Raw genomic sequence first — 25,178 nt, forward strand, 5'->3', positions numbered from 1 at the left:
TATTCATATTTTTTCAGGTTTTAAACAATTATTATTTATGAAATGGGTAATATTAGTGTTCCACTAGCCACAATTCGAACAAATTTTAATACATAAAACAAATATTAACAGAAGGTTTTTTTTTATTATTATTATTAACTTTACACCTGCTTGCTTTCTTCACCCAGAAATACTGAAATGTTTTACAAAAGAGCAGGGGGTGGAGGAGTCAGAGTCACACACTGCTTGAGTGACAGTGAAGCCTGGACACTTGCTGTGAGGACTCGTTGACCTGGTTAGGGTAGGTCAAAGGTTAAGTTTTGCTGGAAAATTGGGCACTATGAGCCAGAGGTTGGTTGTAATAAGGAGGCCTAATTTGTCTCTGATTGTGATTGTTTGTGTGCGTATCTGTGCCATTGGTATCGATTGACTGACGCTGACAGGCTTTTGACTCTCTTAAATAGATCCAAAAAGAAACCAAAAATACTAAAGAGATAATGCAGTTGTATAGCGAATTATTCTGTAGCCTAAATAAATAGTTATAAAATATAATAATAAAAAAATATATGTATATATATTCTACAATTAATTAAATATTAATTTTAATTAAAAGTAGTTAAATAAAAGTAGCAAAACATAATATCATAAAAGATGTTTTTTGAAAAAAAAGGAATTATCTGTTTTTGCAAATTAACTCTTCATATATATATATATATATATATATAATATATATATATAATGTATGTATATATGTATATATACTGTATATGTACATATACACATATATATATACATATATACACATATATATACATATATACATATATATACATATATACATATATACACATATATATATATATATATATATATATATACATATACATACATATATACATACACATACATATATACATACACATACATATATACATACATATATACATATATACATATATATATATATATATATACATATATATATATATATATATATATATATATATATATATATATATATATATAAATTTACTTATACATATATGTATATACTTACCAAAGAAAGTTTACAGTAGTGTGGTGGGTAGTGTTTGTGTAGAAGTCGGAGCAGAGCGGTTGTTTGTTTTTCTCATTGTTTGAGTCAAAGACTCAAATTGGCCCTTTTTTTTTCAGAAGGCCTCGTACCTTTTCTTTGTACTTCATAATATCCCCATCAAAGTGTGTATCAGTCAACCTGAAAGTTTCGTTATGACTAATTCTGCTACACTTCGGCCTGCCTTTCCCTTTCGTTTTCACTTTGTTTTATAGGTCAGGCCGAAACTGGCCTTTGAGCGCTGACATAACTTTTTCTTCTCGTAGTTAAATGTTAACCTTACACAAGACATTCAAGCGCTCACGTATCTCTATTGGACTTCTGGGGAGCTTTACCAGAACAACAGAACAGGGTGTGGTGTGTGCTAAGAGATTACCGTCTCTGCGTGGATGACTGAGTGCTTAAGTGTGTGTGTGTGTGTGTGTGTGTGTGTGTGTGTACGCGTTATGCAATTTTCCATTGCATGTCTTAATTGCATGCAGAGTGCGTGGCGGTCCAGCTGAGCCGTGATGCATAAACAGATCATCTCCATAGTATGCAGTTCCACACACAACCATTTGCATTCGTTGATACCACACATTTATCCAAACGTGGCTCAAAGCAGGCCACCCACAGTGATAAGATCACATTAAAACTGATTTTGCAATGCAGGAACCTATATCTGCCTGCACTCTGTGGCAGTGCATTTCAATTCCTCAATTCAGACTTAATTTTCTCGCAAGCCTTCCTGTTTGGTTGCAGTGATGGCAACAGGCATAATGAGCTCATCACATGCCTTGGTCATTGGTCTGGAGACCCCTGCAGCTTGACCAATCACGGGTCGATTTGATGACGCTGCCGGCGGGAGGCGGGCTCAAGACGGCCGCCGACGTCATAAGTAGCCTGAGCGGGGCTCCGCGATTGGCTGGATTCGTGAAGGTATAGAATGTGTAAAATGAAAGAGGAGTCGCTGAAGTTGTTGCGTCCGCTTTAATTTTGTGGGTTTCTTTTCTGGATGCCAAAATCGAATGAAGCGTACTTGGGGCTGGAAGCGAGATTCCTTCCCGTTTGTTACTGAACGCAATGCTTTTATTCGACAGCCACTGCTTTTAGTGGGATTTTCCAACAGCTGATGTTAACGTAAAAACACAGGAAGGACGCTCAATTGCAAGTGTACGCATGTTTGTGCTGTTTACATGAAAACAATAAAAAATATTGTTTGTTTTTTGCATCATCTAAAGGTTAATAAACAATTTAGGACTTAATTAAAAAAAAAAGATGTACGCTTTTATTTAACCAACAACTAGGCTTTTTGCAGTCTTACAATTCACGAAAGTACTGCTGAAAGTTTTATTCATTTTGTTAACATCACTGCCTCGCTATTTTTGTTTTATTCACTCATATTTTCTCTTTTATTTCACATCTGCAAAACCGTTTTGCTGAACTACACTACAAAAGCAGTTAGACATCGCAAATTGTTAATATTGTCGATTTTGCCCACCTACTCGGTTGCCCCTCCCTTTGAGTCCCATTGGCTGATGCCGCTTCAGGATCGACCAGCTGTTTCTTGTTTTCCCATAGCGCGATTGGTCCGAGCTGCCTGTCGATCAACGGGACTTTGACAGATGGCTCCGCCCTCATCACAGCTACCCGAGTACTGATAGGCTACTGTACCCTTTTGTGAATGCTGATTGGCTGAGGGCGCTGGTTGTCAAGGCTTAGTGCTTCATTCACCATTTTGCGACTGTAGAGTACCCTGGAACCTCAACGGCTGGACTTTTTCTCATTTGCGGAAGAAAAACACTCTCTGCAAAAGCTTTCTCGGGGATTCCGTGTTTTTTTAGGCTTGGTTTTCGCATCGACACCATTTCGACGGCACTGTAAATATTCACGGGGTGAGTTGAAACCTTTCATCTGCAGTACTGCAGTGATCTGCCTATATATTTAATGCTGTGTTTTCCCTTTACGTCGCGGATCCAGCCACAACGTTTCGCCGTCATTTGTTTAATTTTTCTTAGTGGATTGTATAAAATGGCGGAGTAAGCATTTTAACATGCACACACATTGAAAGGGAGGGGTGGAGGTGCACAGTCAGCCTAAAAACTTTTTTTTCCTGAAAATATTTGTGTGACACAACAGCTACAGCTTCAACAAACTGCTTTTGCGTATCCCTTTACCTTTCAGGAACTGTCACTGCTCAGATCCGTAGTTTTTTTTTTTTTTTTTTTATGGAGGTAACGCGATTGTTTTGTTCTTTAAACTTGCCTATATTTTAATAATATCTTTTCAGTTGCATTCAGTAAATTTTATTCGGATGTTTTCATATGCGCACCCTATAGGCGCACGCATTTGAGAAGGATTGTTTGTTTTTATTTCCCCTCATATTTAATAATATGGGCACCGTCGCCCTCGATTCGGAAGCCTTAGGGAGACGGGAAACTGCTCTGCGGCCTTGTGTTATGGAGGAGGCCTACGCCACTCGACTGTGTCGTAGGTGGTTGTAAGCGTAGAGTAGGGCACTACGACCAATAAAAGCGCTTGACACAGATACGGCGGTGTACTACTCAGCAAAACTTTCGCAAGTCGACGACAGCGGCACCATTGTCGACGGGAGACAGAGCTTTTACTTTGTTTAATGCCATTTGTGTTTATCTGGAGTCTTGGTGTTGCATGGGAACATTTATCATTGTGCATTCGGCGAGTCATTATAAGATTGAGTTGATATAATTACTTGAAGGGTCAGTGAGTGCGGTGGGCAGGCCGAGAAAGTTAAATGGCTATTTTGTGCATCGCGTATTAGCTTTATTTTTTTCTTTGCCGGTTTTTTTACACAGATTTTTTTTTATGTTATGCATTATGAAGACGTTTCGTTCAAAGTGACTCATGCAGCATTCAAGGTATATTTGATCAGTTCGTTCGTTCGCTGGGAATCAAACCCATAACCTTGATGTAGCTGGTGCCATGCTCTACGGTTTGAGTTACAAAATCATTAAAGGTATATACATTCCCTATATGAAAGGGGTCGGCCGCTTATGGGCGTTGCCATGTTGACATCACATGACACAATGTGTCATGCAGAGTTGACAGTTACAACTACTCATTATTATGTAATTATAAACCTATGAAAATATATTAAATTAATAGTGTTTCTAAAATATAGAATATCTTTATTTTATAAACACGACATCGAAAAAAAGCACAAACATAACTTTAGTGGTGGTGAGTCCATACAGAAATAGGTATTAAAAAAAAAACTACAAAAAAGTGATGTAAGAATACAATCCAAACTAGGTGCCCTTTTAAATAGAACCTGTCATTATTTGCATTATTTGTGTTATCTTGTATGCACTAGAATAGTTTAGTGACCTAAAAATTTTACTCACCTGCATGACCGAGCAATAAAAGTCATAGCAGGTCTTAGTAAACTATTTTATGATGAAATTTTCTTATTGAAGGTTATATACTGCGTATCTTAGATTTGCATATTGCCTGCAAACTTGCCTTACAGTGCAAATGGCAGTGTGGTTACTGTGGTTTCTGCTCACAAGAATGGGACAGTTTTGCATTGCGGACCTAAAATGATCTGTTACATCTTCATCAATTGCAGCATGCACTGGCTTATCAAAAGAGGTCATTCATGTTCTGACCTTTAATCATAATATATATATATTAGATGTACACCCATAATTTAATAAAAACCAGTCAGTCGTATTTTATAGTCATATAACCTGCATGCAGTTTTTGAGATATTCAAAGCTTAAAATAATTGTCATTTGACTATACTGAATTATATGTATTCTGTAGTGTTTATTTAAACTGGGTTGTAGAAAGTATATCCAAGTGTCTAAATATATTTATGCAAACATTGATGTTGATAACATATCTGCAGGCTTTAAAATGGGCTTTAAACAGAAGTCTGGATGGTAGAGAAAAGGGAGTTTTGGTAGGAGAAAAGAATGCGTATGTAGTAATGTGTAAGGATAGTATTGTACATTGAGATGTTGTAGTGCTGTGACAGGAAGTGAGGACTGTAGGGGTGGATTGCCTCTGTAACAAATGCAAAAAGGTCATTTGAAAGAGCGAGTGAGAGAGAGTCTTAGAGTCACAGAAATACCACTGAACAAGGAATTCCCCCGCCTCCTCTGATCCAGCCAAAAAACCAAAGTGTGTGTGTGACTTGTCTGGGCAAGTATTTTTCTTTGTGTTCTGTCGTTGTCAGATTTTCTTGTTGTGTTATATCCACTTTTTAAGGCTACGTTACATAAATTCACACTAATGAAGATGTTTTGATGAGATTAGACACTAAACTTAGAATTTTATTTTATGCACTAACTTGTTTTTGGTTGTATATTCTGTTTTCTATACTCCTGATTCTCTGTGTGAGAATTGTAGTGCTGTATTACAAACTGATCCATCTCGTGTTCTGTGTTTCATTGCAGGCTCTAATTTAAGAAGGAAAGGACAGCGCAAACAGGAAGAGGCTTGGACAAGAACAGAAGAAAAAGAGAAGGGGCGGGATGCAAGAGGGAAACAGAGTGGAAGATATTGATAGGCTGGGACTTGCAGGAAATCAAGAGGATTAGAGACTCTCTTAGAGCAAGACAAGATGAAGCCCATTAAAAAGCAAGAAAGGCGGTCGCCCCCATCCACTCGCGCCAAGGGAGTAAAGAGGAGGACAGCGGACAGTAGCCCACAGGAAGAGAAGAGAGAAACAGAGGAAAAACCACAAATTTCACCTACCTCTCCCAAGAGACATATCTCCTCAAATTCTGATTCATCACAGGAAGGACAACTGAGAAGAAGCAGGTCTCCGGAAAAGGAGGGGGTCCTCAGTATAGCTGTGGATTTTGGGAAGACGGAGGAATGCCCCGGGAGCTCCAAGTCTGGCGGAACACAGAGTGACAGCAACAGTAGCACGACCAGTGCCAGCAACAGCCCCAACCCTTCGTCTAGTCGCAAAACGGCCACTTTTAAGGCCCGTGTGCCCAAGAAGAAGTACACCTCGGAGCACTATGCCGGAAACCATGGCAACGCCAGCACTCCCAGCACACCCCCACAGAGCAGCAGCAGCTCTCATAACGGAAGTAGTGCTAGTCAGGGCCCAGCTGCCTCTGCTGCACACACGGACCTACATGGTCAAAGCCAGCTGGCTGAGGACAACATCACTGGGTACGGACACAACAATGTAACTGGGCCCACAGGTAGAACTGCAGGTGAGTGCGGAGACAGGAATGGGCCGAGCGCATCCAGCCCACAGCGTTGCTCTTCAACCGACACAGCCAGCGAACACTCGGCTGACTTGGAAGTGACAGCTTCAAGACGCGATTCTCACTCCAACTCCCAAAAACCACAAGCACATAGCACTTCGACGTCCTCGCAGGAGAGCCTGTCATCTGGTCTAGCCGGGGTTCTTGCCAAAGGTCTCAAAAATCAGAGAGTTCTGGCCCGACAGGGTCCCAGATCAGGGGAAGGCTGGCCTCACGATCGGGGACGTGAAATGTCTGGTGTGTTTCGCACTGGAGTTGTGCGGAGGGTTAGCGAGGAGCATGGGATTATGGAGGTGCAACTAAATGGAGAAAAGACCATATGCAAGTACCCATTTCGAGTGGCTACTGATTCTGTTGACCTTATTCTAGATGCGTCACCTCCCGGTGTGGCCCCGGTGGCTATAGGCACACGAGTCTGCATCCCCTTCGGAGGAAGTGACGAGGGCAGTGAGGGAGTGCAACAGTGGTACAGAGAAGGTATAGTCACTCAAGTAGATCCACATCCAGCTGTGTCTTTCCCATACCGTGTTCAGCTACGTGAGGATCGGTCTGATGAGAGAAAGGACAGGAGAGGTGTAGAAGACGACGGAAGGGCTCAGGCCATTTGGGTTTCACGACAAAATCTTCGCCTCCTGGTTCCTCCTTGGGACCTAGAGCCGCCCCAACCAGCAGAACCAGGAATTGATGGTAGAAGGGTGAGAGACAGAGAGTGGGACGAAAGAGAGGACATGGAAGTGGAGCAGGAGGTAGTTCAACTAACTAGGCCAACGTTTGTTCAGAGTTTGCTTCAACCTTTCCCCTCACCCCATTCTTCGTCTTCTGTTGTTAACACTGCCATCACATCTGTACTCAGTGTGGCCCCAAACAGAGACTGGGAACATCACAGAGAGAAGGATCAGGAAAGAGACTTGCATAGGCACTTAGAGAGAGAAAGGGAAAGAGATCGAGAAAGGGAGAGGGAGAGGCAAAAGCATCATCCTCCTTATTCGTCCGCCCCAGATGGGGTGGACTTGGAAGTCAGCTGTCTTAGCCAGCTAAGGGATGGAGGCATCACTGCCATGGGAAGCAAAGCTCTGGGGGCTCCGTCTCAGCATCGGCCCATTCTTTCTAAACCAAACTACCTCAGCCCTCACCTTTCTGTGGTGAGAGGGCTCAGCACCCCAATTGCACCCCACCTGCCCCTTGCTCCTCACCCAAATCACCCCCCTATGCTCCTGGGCCTGGATTCAGCAACAGGTGCGGCAGTCATCTCCTCCACATCCCAGCTTCCTCCCTTGCCCCCAAGCTCTTCTCGAGGCTCCCTGGACAAGACGCCCAGCTCCAACTCGCATGGTGCATCTGGGGGTGGCTCCGGATCCTCGTCCTCTTCATCACGTTCCCGCACACCCCTCACGGCGGCTCAACCGAAGTACAAAAAAGGTGATGTGGTGTGCACTCCTACAGGCATCCGGAAGAAGTTTAACGGCAAGCAATGGCGCAGACTGTGCTCACGTGAAGGCTGCTCAAAGGAGTCGCAGAGGCGTGGCTACTGCTCGCGGCATCTCTCCATGCGCACCAAAGAGATGGAAGCCGGAGGTGGGGTCGGCCGAGACAGGAGTGGCGCCAGTAGCACGGGCACCCTCACACCTGACCTCCGTTTAGGTGGACGCACCAGCAGCGAGTATGACTGGGACGACAACTCAAGAGACAGCAGCGAAGCCAGCAGCCGTGGCGGGGACTCTCGACCACGTCTGGTGATGACTTCTCTTATACCACAAGATATGCCACGTGACATGTCGCGCTTTGACTTTGACGAGTGTGAGGCTGCAAATATGCTGGTCTCACTTGGTAGCTCACGCTCCTGCACTCCCTCATTCTCACCTGTATCCAATCAGTCACCGTTCTCACCTGCGCCGTCCCCCTCACCCACACTATTTGGCTTCCGCCCAGCTAATTTTAGCCCCATCACAGCACCGCTGACCCCTCGCCGCCCTCGCCACCTCAGTGGCACAAAAATCCCTGGCACTCCCAGTGCAGAACGTGAGCGCCACATTTCTGGCATCGTCCCCACTTTTCAGACCAACCTGACGTTCACCGTACCCATGAGTCCCAGTAAACGTAAGCTGGATGTCCCTCCACCCCCACTGCCCAGTGCATCAGACTATGTGAAATCTGATCCCCAACTCAATGACCCTGGCCTCAGCCTCAACGCAGCAGCATTCAGGGTTCTATCCCCTCAAAGCCAGCCTACCACCCCATCATCTCTCTCATTTCCTCGACAGAGGAGCGTCACAAGCCGACCCTCATCCTCTGCCGCTTCCACTCCACCCCCTATGCTGGTTTCTCCCACACCACCCTCACCTCTTCCACAAGATCCAAGTTCACGTCGTATTGTTCCTCTACGCGATTCTCCTGTCATTGTTCGTAATCCTGATGTGCCGTTGGCAAAATTCAGCGACGGTCCCCTGAGCCGTAGAGCAAGCTCACGCTCTAGGGAACACAGCCAGCCCCCTCACCATGCCATTGGCCTCCAGGCCCCTGTGCCCATAAACGGTGCAGCCACCAATGGAGCTGTTCTCCTTCGCAATCCTGCTCCCACCTTAGTCCTGGTGACTTCCTCTCAGTCATTGACGCCTGTGGCTCCTGGACATCCTGCCCATTCAAACTCTGCTGCTTTGAATGTGTCCACCTCTAATGCAACCACTGGACCTGCCCTTGCACTATCTGGCTCAGGAGGTAAAGATCAGGAGAGGAAGTCAGGTGGGCCTGCAGATGCAGGTGGTGCTCTCCCACAGCCTGTGGCTTGCCATCCTTCACCCACTGCTCTGTTGCCCCTCATCCTGCCAGCGGAGTCCCCTCACCCTGCTCCTCGCAAAGATATAATCATGGGACGGCCTGGCACTGGTAAGAAACCTTAAAGATGAATAAAACCAATTATAACATGTATATATGTTTGTAAATTATTGATTACCGTAGCCACCAACAGTTTAAAGTTTGTAAAATAATTTATGAATGTGAATATGCCAACTTTATATTATTTGTAAACTATGATTCAAAAGCACTTTAAAAGGAGATTAATACTTTTATTCGTCAAGGAGGCATTAAGATTATGCCTCTCTCTCAGGCTAAATTTCAAAATGTCACACACTATTCTTAATTTTCAGTGTTCTTTTAAAAATGTATTGGATTCTCCCAGTGTGAACTTTTCTAGGCAGTTCTATTCATGTTTATTTAATTCAAATTAAGTTATTGCACAGTTAATTTATAGTTTCTTTTTTACAAAAGTGAAAAGAGTTGCTAGAGTGCCGGCCAGAATATGTTGTTTTGGAAGTCACTTTCTATTTCCTCTCAGGGTGACAAACTGTAAAAATAAGGGGGGTTCGTAGTGACTTTGGTATGCTGGTCAGCAGCAGGTGTGTTTGGGTGTGTGTAGCGTAGAATGCACTGTGCTTTCAGGGTCAGTGTTTCTTTAGACAGTTGCAGCATGTCTGAAATGATACACAGGAACTTGCCCAGACATGCATGGCTAGAGGGTGATTGGACTGCCCTGATTTTCACGAGTACTTAATCTGAGATACACAGATCGCTGGAATGACAGATGCACAGGACAGTTACACACTTCCTTTGTTTCACTGATATGTACATGAGTGGCTTTCATTCACAGAAAGGTGTTTTTTTTCACCAGTTCTCTCCTAAGAGAATAGAGAGGCTGTAGGTTTTCCGTAAGAGTCGTGTGAATATATATATAATAGGTTTGCCTGTTTCTGCATTTAGTTTGGACCAACGTGGAGCCTCGCTCTGTGCCAGTATTCGCGTGGCATTCATTGGTTCCTTTTCTGGAAACCAGCCAGACAAAAATGTCCATGCAGCCTACAGATGGCCAAACGCTTGTAAATCAGAGCAAAGGTAACATCTGAACACTATAATTTGACATTGCAACATTTTCTTGTATGATACTGAATAGAATATACACAAAATCCCATTCAGAATATATGCCATCAGTTGATGTTTTGAAACTGAATAAACTTGCAGAACCTCGCTGTGGAGTTGCCCTTGTGACTGAGGGACCTTCTGACCATCCAGCACCAGAGAGAGGTTCCCCGTCTTGCCCTCCTCCTACTGCTGAAGACCCACCCGTGGAGAGAGGAGGTGACAGCGAGACCGAGAGCGATGCTGACGACCTGTAAATATCTGTTTGCATCTCATATCTTTACAATGACAGCAAACATTTAGATTATAACATTTAAAAAAATGCTTTGTAAGGACATGTAATATACACATATTATGAGAAAAAAAATTATTAAAAATATAAATCATAATTTTTATTTTTACTTTGTTTTTGATTCAATTATCTTTTTTTCTTTTTTTTTTTTTTTAGTTTTTTCCCAGCTCAAGACACTGCTTCATCCACAAGCCCAGTGAAAAGGCGCACACAATCTCTCAGTGCACTACCAAAAGACGGTGACAAAAAGGTAAGTCTTTTTTAAAACATTTTATCAGTTGCTTAGCTTCCTTTGAGTATCACCTGACAGTCTCGCCATCTCACTTTTATTAAGTGCTTAAAAATTACCCAGAAACTTGTCATGGGTTTCAGGCTAGTTGATAAGCATTGCCATCATTTCTTTCCCTTTTTAATATTCTGTTAAAAGTGTTATACAAATCATTATTTTCTCCAATCCCTCTCTCTACTCTCTCAAACAACGAAGAGGGAAAAGGACCACATCAGACGGCCAATGAATGCATTTATGATCTTTAGTAAGAGGCACCGTGCGCTTGTTCACCAGCGGCACCCCAACCAGGACAATCGTACTGTCAGTAAAATACTGGGTGAGTGGTGGTACGCGCTGGGACCCAAAGAGAAGCAGAAGTATCATGATCTTGCCTTCCAGGTACAGTCATTTTTGTGAAATATTATCAGAGAAAGATCATGCATCTGTTGTCTTTCTTTTGAAATTAGGACGTAACGTTGAGTACTGAGAAATATTACCACAATTTTAACAGCTGTTTTATATTTGGATGTATTTTAAAAGGTAGTCCTTGTGATTAAAATCTGAATTTTCAGCATCATTAGTTGCACTGTTACCTTATTATTACCTTAGTAACTCCTCTAGTGAAAAAAGTAATATATTTAAGTACATTCATTTCATACTGACTATAGTTCAGGCCTATTAACATATTTACTGACAAATTGCTTGAGGCGCATTGATATAAAAATTATATAAACTTTATTTGGAGTACTACTTGTGCCAAATGTACATGTCTTTATTTTAAGCCTAAAATACATTTTCATGTCACAACTGATGAGGATCGTATGATCTTTTGAATAATAGATATATTTAGGGTGTACATAAAGTATATTGCATTATTTCCACTTTGGTGCAAACCAATGCACTTCAGTAGATCTTTAGTTTTATTATAGTTCTATTTATACACAATTAAAGTGTACAAAATTAGTTGTTCCGGTTCAGCAGACTTAAAGTATACCAGTTTAGTATACCTAAAGTATAATTTAATTAAGTACATAAGTAAATGTATTTGTTGTACACTTAACATGAAATAAATGCATTACAAAAGCATTTTAGTATACATGTCTCTCCTTTGGGTTTTTCGGTCTTTTAGGTGAAGGAGGCTCATTTCCGAGCTCACCCTGATTGGAAATGGTGTAACAAGGACAGAAGGAAGTCCCTGTCTGAGGGCCGGGGAACTCCAGGGGCCAAAGAAGCTCGCGAGCGCAGCGTATCTGAAAGCACAGGTCCGCGTGGGAGTTTGTTTACATGCGTGGGCGTTTGTTGGTCTTGTGAAACTATGAGTGCATAGTAGTGTGAAACACGACTTATGTTGAATTAACCTTTTTTGTTTCCCCAGAAGCCCACTCCACCACATCTCAGGGGGCAGACCACAAAGGAGCAGGGCTTAGCTGGACCTCACCTCGGCCTGACAGTCACGGAGGACCAATGGGAGGGCAGCTTCAACGGCCTCGCGCCTTTTCCCAGAGCGCTGTGCATACTCTGGAGAGGCGGGAGAAGGACAGAGCGCTGGATAGTACGGGACTCTTTCATCCCCGTGCCCCTGCTCGCCCCCGACGCCCGAGTGAGGATGTGACCAGCGATGAAGAGCCTATGGTGATCTGCGAAGAGGGGGATGATGATGTCATAGGTAAATTACGCGCATCATATCCTACTCATTTTGCAACGCAAAAGTGAGCTGTGTTCTGCCAATGTGATACGTTAGCCGTTGTAAGTAAATGACTGGAGTGCAGCAGTTGGTAAAACCATTAGTGTGAATAATACTGGTAAATAATAAAAGAAACATGTTTGCAATAAGTTACAAATTGCCATGCATTAAAAACAAGATGGATACATCTTCGTCAATATGATAAATAGCGGCAACCCAGAACATCCTAGCAACCACCTTGAATTCCCTAGCAATAGAGATGAGCAATTAACTAGCTTGTCTGTGAACTACGGCTCTATGTATTAAATGCTGCTCCGTCTGATAGCACGTGATTGATCCCAGAACCTGCTTTACTGATGAGATGCACATGACTATCACACAGCCCTACCTAGCAACCATCCTGAGCTCCTTAGCATCACTGTGCTAACTTCTAGGAATTTTCGTTAAAGTGTAATTACACAATTAAGTAATATTAAACTAAATGTCCTTCCTAATATAGTTAGGGTTTGGCTTAGGGTTACTTACATGTAATTATGCATTACTAATTATTATAATAGTAAGTGCATGTTGTCACGAGAGAGAAGGAGCGCTAGACAAGAATATAACATAAACACAAATCTTCCACATACGAAATAAACAATATAGTTTCAGGCAGACATTAAACCAAACTGAACGGAAACAAACTGGACTTAAATACAAAAAAGTAAATGACTAAATTAATGAGACACACCTGAAGACAATGATACAATTAACAGAGGAACGGAAAGTAGGGCACACAGAGCACATGGGACAATCAAAAACAACAACAAAAGAGTTCAAAGACGTGACACATGCAAACTCCTTAAAATAAAATGTTAACTTTTTGTGCTAGCGGTCTTAATCTGTTGAAAACCTAGGGTCTTATGAAATCCGCTTTATTTAGCCTGGATTCCATTCTCATTGGCTTAATTACATTTTAATGATTAAGAAGGATAACAGATCAGTTGAATTCATACAGCTTTAACAACTGATTCAAAACTGAATAATGGTACAGGCCTATATAGTTTATATTTGTTTCCAAATTTAATTTTGTAATACTTCAATTATATGGTAATAATGTAGATAATGGAGCCTTATTAAACTTGTTTTATTTATTTATTTATTTTTTCTGAAATTCTGTATGGTCTGTTTTTTTTTTTTTTTTTTTTTTTTTACAAATGATTGAACAGTGATAATTATTAAACCGTTAACAATTGAATGTATCTTAAATGTAATAAAATTCTTTATTTATATGAGGATTTGTATACAGCCCTACTTCTGTTTTAACGATCCAGATTTAGCTCTACAACAAATTTAATCTCTATGACTGGATTCCGCGATTCTGTCTTATGTTTTCTGCATTTCGAAACACGCAAGACCCCAAAACCCCCAGGTCCGTAGAAAATGCTGTTATACGTGGAACGTACCCACCATCAGAAAATGATTATCTTTCAGTGATTCGGTTTTGATTTTACAAGTGTCTTGCGTTCCATTCTCATTTTCTCATTATTAGTCAGTCCTGACTGATTCTTCAGTCTGCGTCTCCCACGAGCTCTGTGCTCTCTGATGCACCACCGCCATCCAAACATCATTAATTCATTTTGGAAAGGCAAAAATCTCCTCACTGCTCTGCGCTCTCAGTCCCATGAGTGTGAGATTTGCAAGCCCTGGTCTCACAGCTAAACGTGTGATTCCCCCACAGAAGACTCGTTTGCAGACGGCTCCATTGACCTGAAGTGTAAAGAGAGAGTGACAGACAGCGATGACGAAAACGAGCATGCAGATGAAGCTGACAGCAAGGTAACACTTAATACATCATGTGGGTAGTTGGCATGACATGTCAACCAATATGTTCCGCATTGCATCTGTTAGAGTTCAGCTATTTTTAACTTTTCTTTTAAACTCTTTCTTTTTAAATTGTCGGTCATGCAGTGTTAGGTGACTTTTAAACGAATCTACATTCAGCAAACTCCGAATTCCTTTGGAAATCCAATTAAAAACGGTGACAAAAGCACACTTTCACATTATACAAGTTATAAAATCTTGATGTTTTAAAAATGTCAATGTTATTTGCCTCCACATGCAGCTCTAATGTCGTCTGAAATAATGTTTATATTTAATTGATGAAAATACCATAGTTTTCTTTGTTAAGAAAGATGCTTTAAATTAGATAAGCCCTATTACCATAGCAACAGAAATGATATTTGCTCTCATCTAGTTATTATTTATAAAACCAGATTATTTCAGCATCTGTGTGTTTGGTTGTCTGGCAAGTAACTATTATTTCTTCAGGATTTTCTCGTGAGGTTTTCCATGCCAATGGATATACCCACAAAGCAGCAGATGTCTCTAAGCGTTCTGTCTCTTAGATGGTTCACTAAACAAATTGTTTGCCTTAAAGAGATAGTTCACCCAAGTTCTGTCATTATTTACTCATTTAAACATGTTTTTTCAATACTTACGATACTGTCTGTTATAGCTTTTATCAGTATTTTGAATTAGTTTTTATTTTTATATATTCCATTTTATTATTGTTTCGTTTCAGTAATTTTGTTGTGTTTTTGTCATTTCTATTTTCTACTAACTTTTTCACTTAAAATTTATTCTGTATTTTGCATATTTGAAATGTGATTCATGTACTGTTTATGAAAGACACACACACCGACACAGACATCAAATCCAACATGAATGTGGATGAAATCAACTGATTATCGTTGTGTAAAATAGTGACTGTATGCCAAAGATGTTCTTTTTCTCTTCAGCGCACCTTCCAACCAGTCCATTCCTCTTTGGCGTTCCCTCCGACTGGCACAGCTAGCAACAAAGACAACGAAGTAGGGCGTGAAAGGAACCTGGAGAAGAAGGAGAAGAGAGGCATGGCGGGTGCAGAACTGGATAATAGTGGGCCCAAAGAAGGGAAAGGAGGAGGTGGAGGAGGGCAGGTTCCGTTCCACGTTAATTCGGCCTCCGTCACTGGTATGAACGCCACTTTGGCGCACGACGCTGGGACGTACCCTTCCCAAGGCGCTGTCAGGATGGCCACCACCGTAGTGACCAATGTTGTTCGTCCCGTCACTAGCACTCCTATCCCAATCGCCAGCAAGCCAGCTGATGGGGGTGTGGCTATTGGCACCCTGCTTCCAGACGGGAAGCCCAAGCTACTGCTCGGTGCCGGTGGAGCAGGAGGAGGTGGGTACTTTTCCTCCTCTTCTCCCAAACCTAATGGGCAAGGAAGCTTAGTAACTGGCCTAGTCCTGGGAGGAGCCTTCCCAAACCAACCCACCGTTCAGCTCATCACCCCACCCCAACCTACTCCATGCAACGGAGCCCCTAGTAACAATGCAGTACCCCTTCCCCTGCTTCATCACCAGTTCCTCCCTGCTGCCCCCATTACACCTCCTAGTGGCGGGAAACCCGTAACACAGGTGCAGTACATCCTTCCAACTCTGCCTGCAACTGCCAATCCCAACAGTCCCTCCTCCCAGCAGACCCAGCAGCCCTCCAGCGTCCTTACCTTGCCCAGTGCCGCGCCCACCCATGTCAGCCTGGCCAATGGTGTGCATTCAGGGGCGGGGCAAGGAATAAGATATGCTTCGGTCTCGGCGGTGGGAGGAGTCAGCCCCGGAGGTGGAGGTGAGATTTGGGGCAGTTAAATTGTGGTGAAGAAATCGGGCACGTGTTAAGTTAAATTCAGGTTGAAAGTGAATCAAATCTTTGTTACAAATGCATTAAAAATAATGATACAATGTTTTTTTGTTTAATTATTTGAAATGAAATATATTTTAAGTAATTATGAAATCACATTAGAAGTCATGCTAATATGCTTGTTGGCGTGCAAAAACATTTCTTATTAGCTGTGTAAATTGTTGCGTTGCTTAATATTTTCAAGAAAATGAATTTTAGGATATAGGAAATAGGATTTTTTTGGTGAAGTTCAAGAGAGGTTTGTAACTTCTATTTAATTGTCACTTTTGACCAATTTAATGCACATTTTCTAAATAAAAGTACGAGTAATAGTATTATTGTTATTATTATTAAAATTAATATTAATCTCTCAAGTTTTTGTTTACGTCATCCAACCTGAATTTATTTTAGCTTTTATTATACTTACTAAAAAAAATGGGAAAAAGAGGTTGATTTATTTTTTTATTATTATTTTAACCTATGGACACTAATATTTTAAAGTTTTGGTTTTAGAGGTTTAACAGAGCAAAACCTGTAAATGACTGGACTGGATGTTTACATTTTGTGTAAAACAAACCCAATATTTGACATATGAGTGAATTGGTTCTTTTCAATGACTCAGTCGAACCACTTCACAAATGACTCATTCACGAGCTAGTCAGTGAAATTCATTTCAAAACATGTGGGAACCCTATAAATTATTTGATGCGACCTCATCCAAGGGAATGTGAGCTTTGTTGATGCCTTTCAACAGATTTAATGAGGTTTCCCAAGCTTACAAGGATCAGGATTATGCACACAGTGTTTCGGAAATAAATTTATCAAGTCTATTCTCGGTCTCTACTATATCAGTCCTTTTCATCTCTGTGCACAGTTCAAGCTCAGTCCCCAGTCTTGCAGAGCAAGATGTTGGTTCCCATGGCAACAGTTGGAACAGGATCTACACCTCCGCAGCCAATTTCCCTGGTGGGTCCACCCCTTCCTGTTCAAAATGGGACTCAACCAGGAAGTAAGGTAGATCGGCTTGAGTTACTATCCCGGTACCGAAACAAAAACCATTTATTGTATTTGCAACAGTTGTGTCAGGTTCATGCGCTTTTTTTGCTTTTCAGATCATTCAGATTGCACCAATGCCTGTGGTCCAAACAAATGTGCATCCTGGAGGATCAGTGCATACTGGCAGCTCGTTTCCTGTCTCTATGCCAACAGCGACTGTCATGGCCCCTGGGCCCACCCCTCCTCAGACGGTGCTCTTGACGCCACCACCTACAAGGTACTTTACTGCCCACTGTCTTCTTTAAAACTGCTGCCAGACATCTGAGCACTGAAACATAACAGTCTAACCTTCTAGTGACTGTGCCAAGTAGGATATGTTCCTGGATCAACATCCTTATTGGTCCTCGAACAACATCTGATTTAAAGATGCACTAACACTGTTTGTTTTTACAAGACAAAAATCTCTATATTATTAAAAAAAGGTTATTTCTTTGCCTTTATATATAATAAATAAACTTTGACCATGGGCACCAAACATTAGTTACTTCAACGTTTTACGATAAAATTAAAATTTGTGAGAGTATATATAGAGTCTATATACTTTTCTTATCACTGATAGCAAAATTATGAATTTTTATTTTTAAAATTATATGCCATTTCAATGAAATTAACTACAGTTTTGAATATGGCCTACACTGAAAGGACTGAAAAACACACTTTAAAACAAAATGAATGGTATAAAATGAACACATGCCATTTTATCAGTTGTTTATCCTCTGATGTTAGAGTTAGGAGTGTTAAAAGAGATCAAGACACATGTCTTGGAAAAGTTACTATATCTAATCTAACTCTGCTGTGCTTTTGTTTCTAAGGATCACGTATGTCCAGTCAACTCCTGGAGTTGCGGCTCCTTTGCCATTGGGTTCAACACCTGCAGTCTCTTCCACCCACCAGACCCCGTCACCCGCGGGTCCATCTTTTCTGCAATCTCCAGTGGCGACCCTTGGCTTCACTGCAATTGCTCCGGCCGGTCAGGCTTTGGTTCAACCAATTGTTGCAAGTGAGTGTCGTAATGGTCAGTACTTTAACCCAACACATATTTAACACCGCATGACAAACATAATCAAATTTCTACCACAGGTCAGCCACCCCTCCTGGCTCCATGCCCGCCCCCGGGAGGATTGTCACAAGCCTCCACAGCCACCCGTCAACTTGTTACCACCATTTACCCCAGCGTCAGTTTAGCCGGAGGAGTGGTGTCGGTGACAGCCGTGCCACAGAGCACAGCAAGTTCTACATCGGCCCCAGCATCATCCTCGATGCCTCAGGCGAAGACCCCCTCAGCTGCGGCTGCGCATCCACTCACGCAGACAGATGCGCAGCTGCTGTCTCAGGTAAACATGCCATTGGAAAAAGAGAGAGGACCAGAATCTAGGAAGGAGATGGAGAAACAGAAAGACCTGGTGGTGTCCAAGGATGGACATCAGACGCCACCTAGTGGTTCGGAGGAATCGGTGCAACACACACATAAAGGTAACCCCATTCATTTCAGTTATACATTAAAGTTAAGGTGTGTCCCTGTTAGAGTGAAATTATATATTAATTAGTGAGTAACAACAATTAATGAATTAATAACATGTACCGATTGTAAAGTGAGGATTAGGAAGAGGGTTCGATTTAGGGTTAGTTACTTATAATTCATTGTTATGTATATGTATACAAAATAATTTCTTAATAAACTACAATTAATTTAAAAAAAAAAATAATAATAATATGTTATATTCAGGATGGAAATTGACAATACAGACCTTATATATATATATATATATATATATATATATATATATATATATATGTATGTGTGTATGTGTATATATATATATATATATATATATATATATATATATATATATATATATATATATGTGTGTGTGTGTATATATATATATTTATATGTATGTGTGTGTGTGTTATTTTTTATTTTCTATTCATTAGAGAATCCTGAATAAAAATCATTTTGTGAAATTTTTGTTAATACAAGCTTTTAATGGCAATTTTAAGTTCTTTAACAGCAGTTGTCATTAAATATATTGATTAAGGTATGTTCTTGCAGTCCCTCATGATCAAAGTCATGTTCAAATTGTTCAATAGCTCAGCACTGCGAAGGGAAAGAGGACGGAAGGAAAGGCAGCAAAATGGAGAGAGAGTCTGAGAGAGACGTAGGAGGGGGCCCGTCTCAAACAGAGAGAGCCGAGAGAGCAAGAGCGATAGAAGGGGAGGCCGAAAGTCAAGCTGAGAACAACATTAAAGACGAGAGTCGAGAGGTGAGATGCTTTTCTCTGCTGCTATCCAACTTTACTGAATTCATATGAAATTTAACTGTGTGCAGGGTCAGATCCCCACAATCTTCTATAATCTGTTTTTGCTTCGTTTTTTTTCTTTCAGGCAGGATGCAGGGAAGCTTCTCTTTTGGACCCCCCACCACCCCCTTCGCAGACCGACCCCCCTTCAGTTAAAAAGACCAAGTTCCGCCCACCTCCACTGAAAAGCACCACTGATGCTGGTGACAGGTGAGAGGCATTGTCCCTGAGCAGTACCCCTTTTATACTATAATAGTATTTATTGTTATATTTAATTAGCCTTAATTTCTATATTTTCTGTTTTCATTCTTCTAATTTAGTTTTTAATCATTTGTTTCGCTTTTATTTATATTTATGTTAGCTGCAATCACTTCAACTTGTTTATTTCAGTTAGCTTCAGTTAACTTTCATTTTCAAACCTAAATTTTTAAGATTGCAGTTTAAAGTTTACATTTTGACCTAATATATTTCTTTATTTCATCTTTAATTTAAGTAATAAAAACTAGTTTTAGTTAACAAAAACGGCAATAGTTAAAAGCTAGTTACGCAATCATTGTAACAGTATCACCATTTGGCCTAAAAACACAAGTTTATGTATGCAAGTGCATTATATTTATGGCCTTTTTGTTTGCAAGCATGTGCTCAAGGTTATATACAAGTGTAATATAAGTGTGTTACAGTAAAATGAACACATCTCAGTATTCAAGGTGCCAGTGACATCAAACCAGATGTCATATTACTCCATTGTCTAGCTACAGTTTACTAATTTTGACCTGGAAGCGAAAACTGACTGTAGTGCACCATTCATGCCATTGTTACACATTTGTTTTTGTTTGTACTCGTGCATCTTTCAGGCCTCATTTATTTGCATTTACACCAAATAATTAATCATCGGTTAGTCCCGTCCCTCCATTTCTGCTCATATCTTTCACAAAGTGCTATTTATGTATTCTCTTTTTTAACATTATTGGATATGTCAGTTATTATTTCATTTTGTAACCTGTATATTTGCTCTTTCCCAGGGCCCTGTTTGCTTTTGAAGAGCGTCTTAAAGAGCTGCCGGAGTTCAAACCTGAAGATGTGCTGCCCTCTCCAAATTTACAGAGTCTAGCAACTTCCCCTAGGGCCATATTGGGCAGCTACCGCAAGAAGAGGAGGAACTCAACAGGTGAAAGAAGATTATAAATATATATAAAAAAACGGCACTGACAATGTCATACGATGCCGGGTTTATTAGACAGCTATATTTGAAAGCAAGTTAAGGATCTAGGGGATCCTTCTTGAGCAACGTTTGCTTTTTTTGGGCGACTTTGACCCCTTCTTTTATGACCTTTTCTTTCCTTCTTTAGATCTGGACTCCGCTGATGACCCCAGCTCACCGCGGAGGAAGAGTCGGCGTTTGTCCAGCTGCAGCTCAGAGCCCAACACACCCAAGAGTGCTGCCAAGTGTGAAGGGGACATCTTTACCTTCGACAGAGCCGGTGGGCTCAGTTTTACGCTTAAGACTCAGTTTCACGAACCCATGCATAGAGAGCTTTATTTATGTGCGTTTTCTTGTCTTCCGTGTTTACCAGGAGAGACAGAGCACATTTTGGAGGAGTTGGACCGCGTGCCGCCTTCCTCTCTGCGTAGGATGTTGGACCAGCGGCGTGCTCTCGTTATGCAGCTCTTCCAGGAGCACGGCTTCTTCCCCTCAGGTAACACCGAGTTAACCATCTCTCAGCATGGCACAGCCTTGACTTGAATGGACCCTTTCTGCATTTCGGGGGGTTTCTTAGCAAAGGAAGTCATCATAGCTGGGTAAATTTCAATAGCGGTAAATGGGAGACGACCGCTGATACATTTTTTGTATATCCATTTTTTTAAATAGTAAAAGAAAGTGTTTTCACGACTTTTTAAAAAAAGGAAAAAAATAGAGCGCGTAATAAAAGCAGTCAAAAGACATAACTCCCATAGCGGCTGATTACACTTGTTAGTAACTTTTTTTTGTGTGATTTGACCTAACATAAAAATATTGTGTTATATTGTGATATAAATGTACATACTGTATATTTAGCAAAATTTAAATATAAAACATTTGGATGGATTTTTGATGCAGATGACCAGGGAAACGCAACATCACCGTTTAAAAAAAAAAGGCAGTTTTAATAAATGCTGTTCTTTTGAACAATCTGTTCCTTAAACAATCCTGAAATAAATAGTATCAACTTTTCCACAAAAATATTATTAATAATTATTGAGGAGCAAATTAGCTTATAAGAATGATTTCTGAAGGATTATGTCACATTGAAGACCGGAGTAATGCTAAAATGCGTTATCACAGGAATAAATGTCATTTTTTTAATATTAAAATAAAAATGTATAAAGCTTGTTACTTAGTGCAGGATAATTCTTTCGAAGGTGATTCCAACTATATTGTTTCTCTGTGCGTTTATAGTTATAGCTGTGGTGTGCTATGTTTTAATATTGAGAACGATTTTTAAAACTATATCTTTATCATTATCTTGATAGTTATTGTCTATGTCCTATAAAGTCCTATAAAGTTAGAATTGTGAGATATAAACTCAAAATTGCGAATTGTGAGATTAAAAGTAAATTTGTTAGGAATTAATAAACGAAATTAATATTTATAATTAATATAAAGAAATAGTTTTACAGTTATCAAATTCATCGCTTCAGAGGCTCAGTGCTTTGCATTTTTTATTACAATTTTTTAACTGCCAGCATCAAATGGAAAAAGAAAACATTGCAAAACATGTCTGTTTTCTTTGTGGTACAGCGCAAGCCACAGCTGCCTTCCAAGCTCGCCACTCGGACACATTTCCCAGCAAGGTGTGCCTGCAGCTGAAGATCCGCGAGGTAAGGCAGAAGATCATGCAGACCGCCGGCAGTTCTGAAAGCGTAGGGGGCGTGGCCACCGGATGTTTTGACCCCGCCTCCACTCCCGGACCGTCCAATCCAGCGGCCAGGGAGAACTCCGGAGCGGATGAAAGGGGGAGAGCCACGGAAGAGACAAAGAAAGACACGGGCGATCCGCAGGAGTCCAGATGAAGAACGACGGAGGAGTCGAGCGGAATGAAAGAATGAAAGACGAATGTAGGAACGGATTCTAGAAATGTGTAAACCCATTTCCGCTGGCGATATACAGTACAGCACTTACGTGGATTTTGCTTCGTTCCTAATCGAACTGATTTCGTTGCCATTGCGTTCACTTCGTTGATGTTCTGTTGTTATGCACAGTTACACGCACACGCACACACACGCGCGCACACACTTTATGCAATTACATAATAATATCACTTTCACACATTAACGACTTGCACAAGGAGCGCATGAGGTCGCACTCATTTGCATACGCCACTCGTGTTAGGCCGTCATTGGTCCACCTCTGCATTAGGGCGTGGCTTCACTTTCCGTCGGAAATTTTAGAGCCCTTCAATGCTGCACCACAGGCAGCACCAAACCAGCCTGTCTGCACACGCTCAGTAAAGCCCCCTGCCTGGGGCCAGCACAGATTTTTATCGAATGGACTGAATGTTTTAGACGAGAAATTAGACTGTTTTGAGGTACCGGTAACTTTCAATCCAAAACGGGACGGGGGTGGGATGGGGAGGGGGGTTCTAATGCGCTTGCACTTTCATTTGTAAAGACCGAGAGACGGAGGAAAGCAATAGCCAAGGGAAGGAGCAGGGTCTTCGCGCGAATGTTACGTCCCCCGCGACGGGGTACATGCATCGGCTGTTACTGTTCTTCAGCACGGGCTGTAAATTCACAGGTTTTTTTTTTTGTTTTTGTTTTGTTTCGTTTTGTTTTGGTCCCAGAAGCGACAAACTCAAGACTCGTAATCACGTAGACCAGCGGAGCAGAAAACAGAGGCTACGGCGACCGCCACAATCGCATAAACAACAACAACAACAACAACAACAACACAGCACACTCAAAAGCGAGAGAGGACAACGTCGTCCTAACCTCGAAAAAGAAGACGCAAACGAATAGAGACACTACCCCTCTTCGAATCAACGTGTAGTTATGCTTTGTCGTTTTGTTGTTGTGTCGTAACGGTGGAACTGACTGATATCTTATTTTGTATTAGCTTGCGCCTCTTCTTCTTCTTCTTCTTCTTCTTCTTCCTCCTCAAGTAATATTTTCAGCATGGACTAATCCAGCTATCTAAGTGTCGGAGCGATTATGTCAAAAAGAAAAAAAAAGACTCTGTTTTAGCCTCTTAGCTGAAGCTCCTCTTCTCTGGCCGCCGACTTAGGCTTTTTCCCTGTACACTGTATATATATAACCGTGATGGCTGGGGAGGGGGGCAGAGGGTGGGCACGAGGCTCTCTCTGTGTTCTTTTCCTCGTTTCTTTCTTTCTTTTTTTATATTTCAATCAGGTGTTTGCACAATATATGGTCCTAGACCATGGTTTAAATCAGGAAAGTATTTGTTTTTAGATATTTAAAAACTAACCAACGACTTTGTCCCATTGCGTTCGATTCTCCCTTTCCGCATCCCGTAAGGAAAGCCCCTCGTTTTTTCATCTCCTTAAGACTTTTTTAACCGAAGTGTTGATGGAAAGCGCCACTTTAAGCGCTGGTCTGGAGTCAGAGGAAGCTTTGTAGCCTGCAACGACCATTTCGATCCAGGATTACTCAAGGGAAAGCTGACCCGAGACCAGCGCTGGGGCGGCATTTCTCAGGATCTCCTCTTTCTTACTCTGCCTCTTCTTTCATTGGTGCAATAGGACGTGGGTGGGATATTTTTTTTTTTTGAAGTAGACGAGTGACCTGTTAGTGCCATAGATTTTCACTGTACAAGATGTAATAAAAAATATATATATATTGAAAGGAGAGTGGGGGGAAGAAAAAAAAAATCAACGAGTATCGAGAGAGAAATCCAAACTGAACAAACTAAAAAGAAAAAAAAAAAAAAGTAACCTAGCACTTTCTTGCGTCTGGTTTTGCTGAAAGAGAAGGAGTGATGAGTATAAAAATGCTACTCAGTCTTCACTTGAATGTGTGACAATATAAATGTATAAATATACCTATATATTTCTATATGTCCATGATATACAGATGTCTGTGTGTGTGCGAGCGTATGTGCTTAAAACATTACATGCACCCCGACAAATCAAACTGACCCCCGAGCAAATGCTATTCATGTTTCCCCTCCCCAAAATGCAGTGGCACTACATTAAAAGACTGTTAGCATATGCCTGAAAACCGGTGGCTACTGACGCGCGCGAGGAGAAATCGGCATATGTAACCATTCAGCTCGATTCTGAACTTGATTTATCTGCCCTTCCTTTCCCTTCCCCCGGCCACAGGCAAACGCTTGCACACACACACACATACCTGCACATGTATGCGTGTACACCTTATGATTGTGTATCCAATAAACTGTCTTTACTTTGGAGAAGGAGTTTTAGAATGAGAAAGGTGAGTGTGAACTCATCAACAGGCATGTTGACCATGTGCAATATTTCTAAACAAGAGATTATTGAAAAAATTAAAGACCTAACACAACGCTTGGTTTTTTTTTGTGCGCTTCTTTTTACGTGTGTGACAAAAGTATGTTAGATAAATAGATATCAAACATTTTTTATTATCAGTAATAAGGAACAGCTTATTATTTTATAGTTTTTTTTAATTAATACA

The 25,178-nt window shown here is 41.2% G+C and overlaps 1 protein-coding gene across 2 annotated transcripts; it reads left to right on the forward strand.

The window, feature by feature from the left end:
* Window positions 1-2,784: 2,784 nt before the first annotated feature.
* Window positions 2,785-25,046, forward strand: cica (capicua transcriptional repressor a). 2 transcript variants are annotated; one of them, XM_043236328.1, is made up of 21 exons: window positions 2,785-2,946; window positions 5,491-9,201; window positions 10,072-10,203; window positions 10,330-10,480; window positions 10,676-10,769; window positions 11,004-11,186; window positions 11,917-12,049; window positions 12,163-12,453; window positions 14,192-14,289; window positions 15,252-16,122; window positions 17,048-17,187; window positions 17,286-17,446; window positions 18,042-18,229; window positions 18,310-18,702; window positions 19,321-19,493; window positions 19,615-19,739; window positions 20,552-20,697; window positions 20,879-21,010; window positions 21,104-21,226; window positions 22,309-22,625; window positions 23,351-25,046. In XM_043236328.1, exons 2-20 carry the CDS (start codon window positions 5,658-5,660, stop codon window positions 22,578-22,580), a joined length of 7,350 nt encoding a protein of 2,449 aa, XP_043092263.1. In that variant the 5' UTR covers window positions 2,785-2,946; window positions 5,491-5,657; the 3' UTR covers window positions 22,581-22,625; window positions 23,351-25,046. The 2 variants fall into 2 exon arrangements, with proteins under 2 accessions (XP_043092263.1, XP_043092264.1); XM_043236329.1 differs by having other exon boundaries at window positions 12,166-12,453; window positions 22,309-25,046.
* The last annotated feature ends 132 nt before the right edge of the window (window positions 25,047-25,178 follow it).

This window comes from Puntigrus tetrazona, chromosome 4 (genome assembly GCF_018831695.1).
Source record: "Puntigrus tetrazona isolate hp1 chromosome 4, ASM1883169v1, whole genome shotgun sequence".
In the NCBI taxonomy this organism is placed as follows: Eukaryota; Metazoa; Chordata; class Actinopteri; order Cypriniformes; family Cyprinidae; genus Puntigrus; species Puntigrus tetrazona.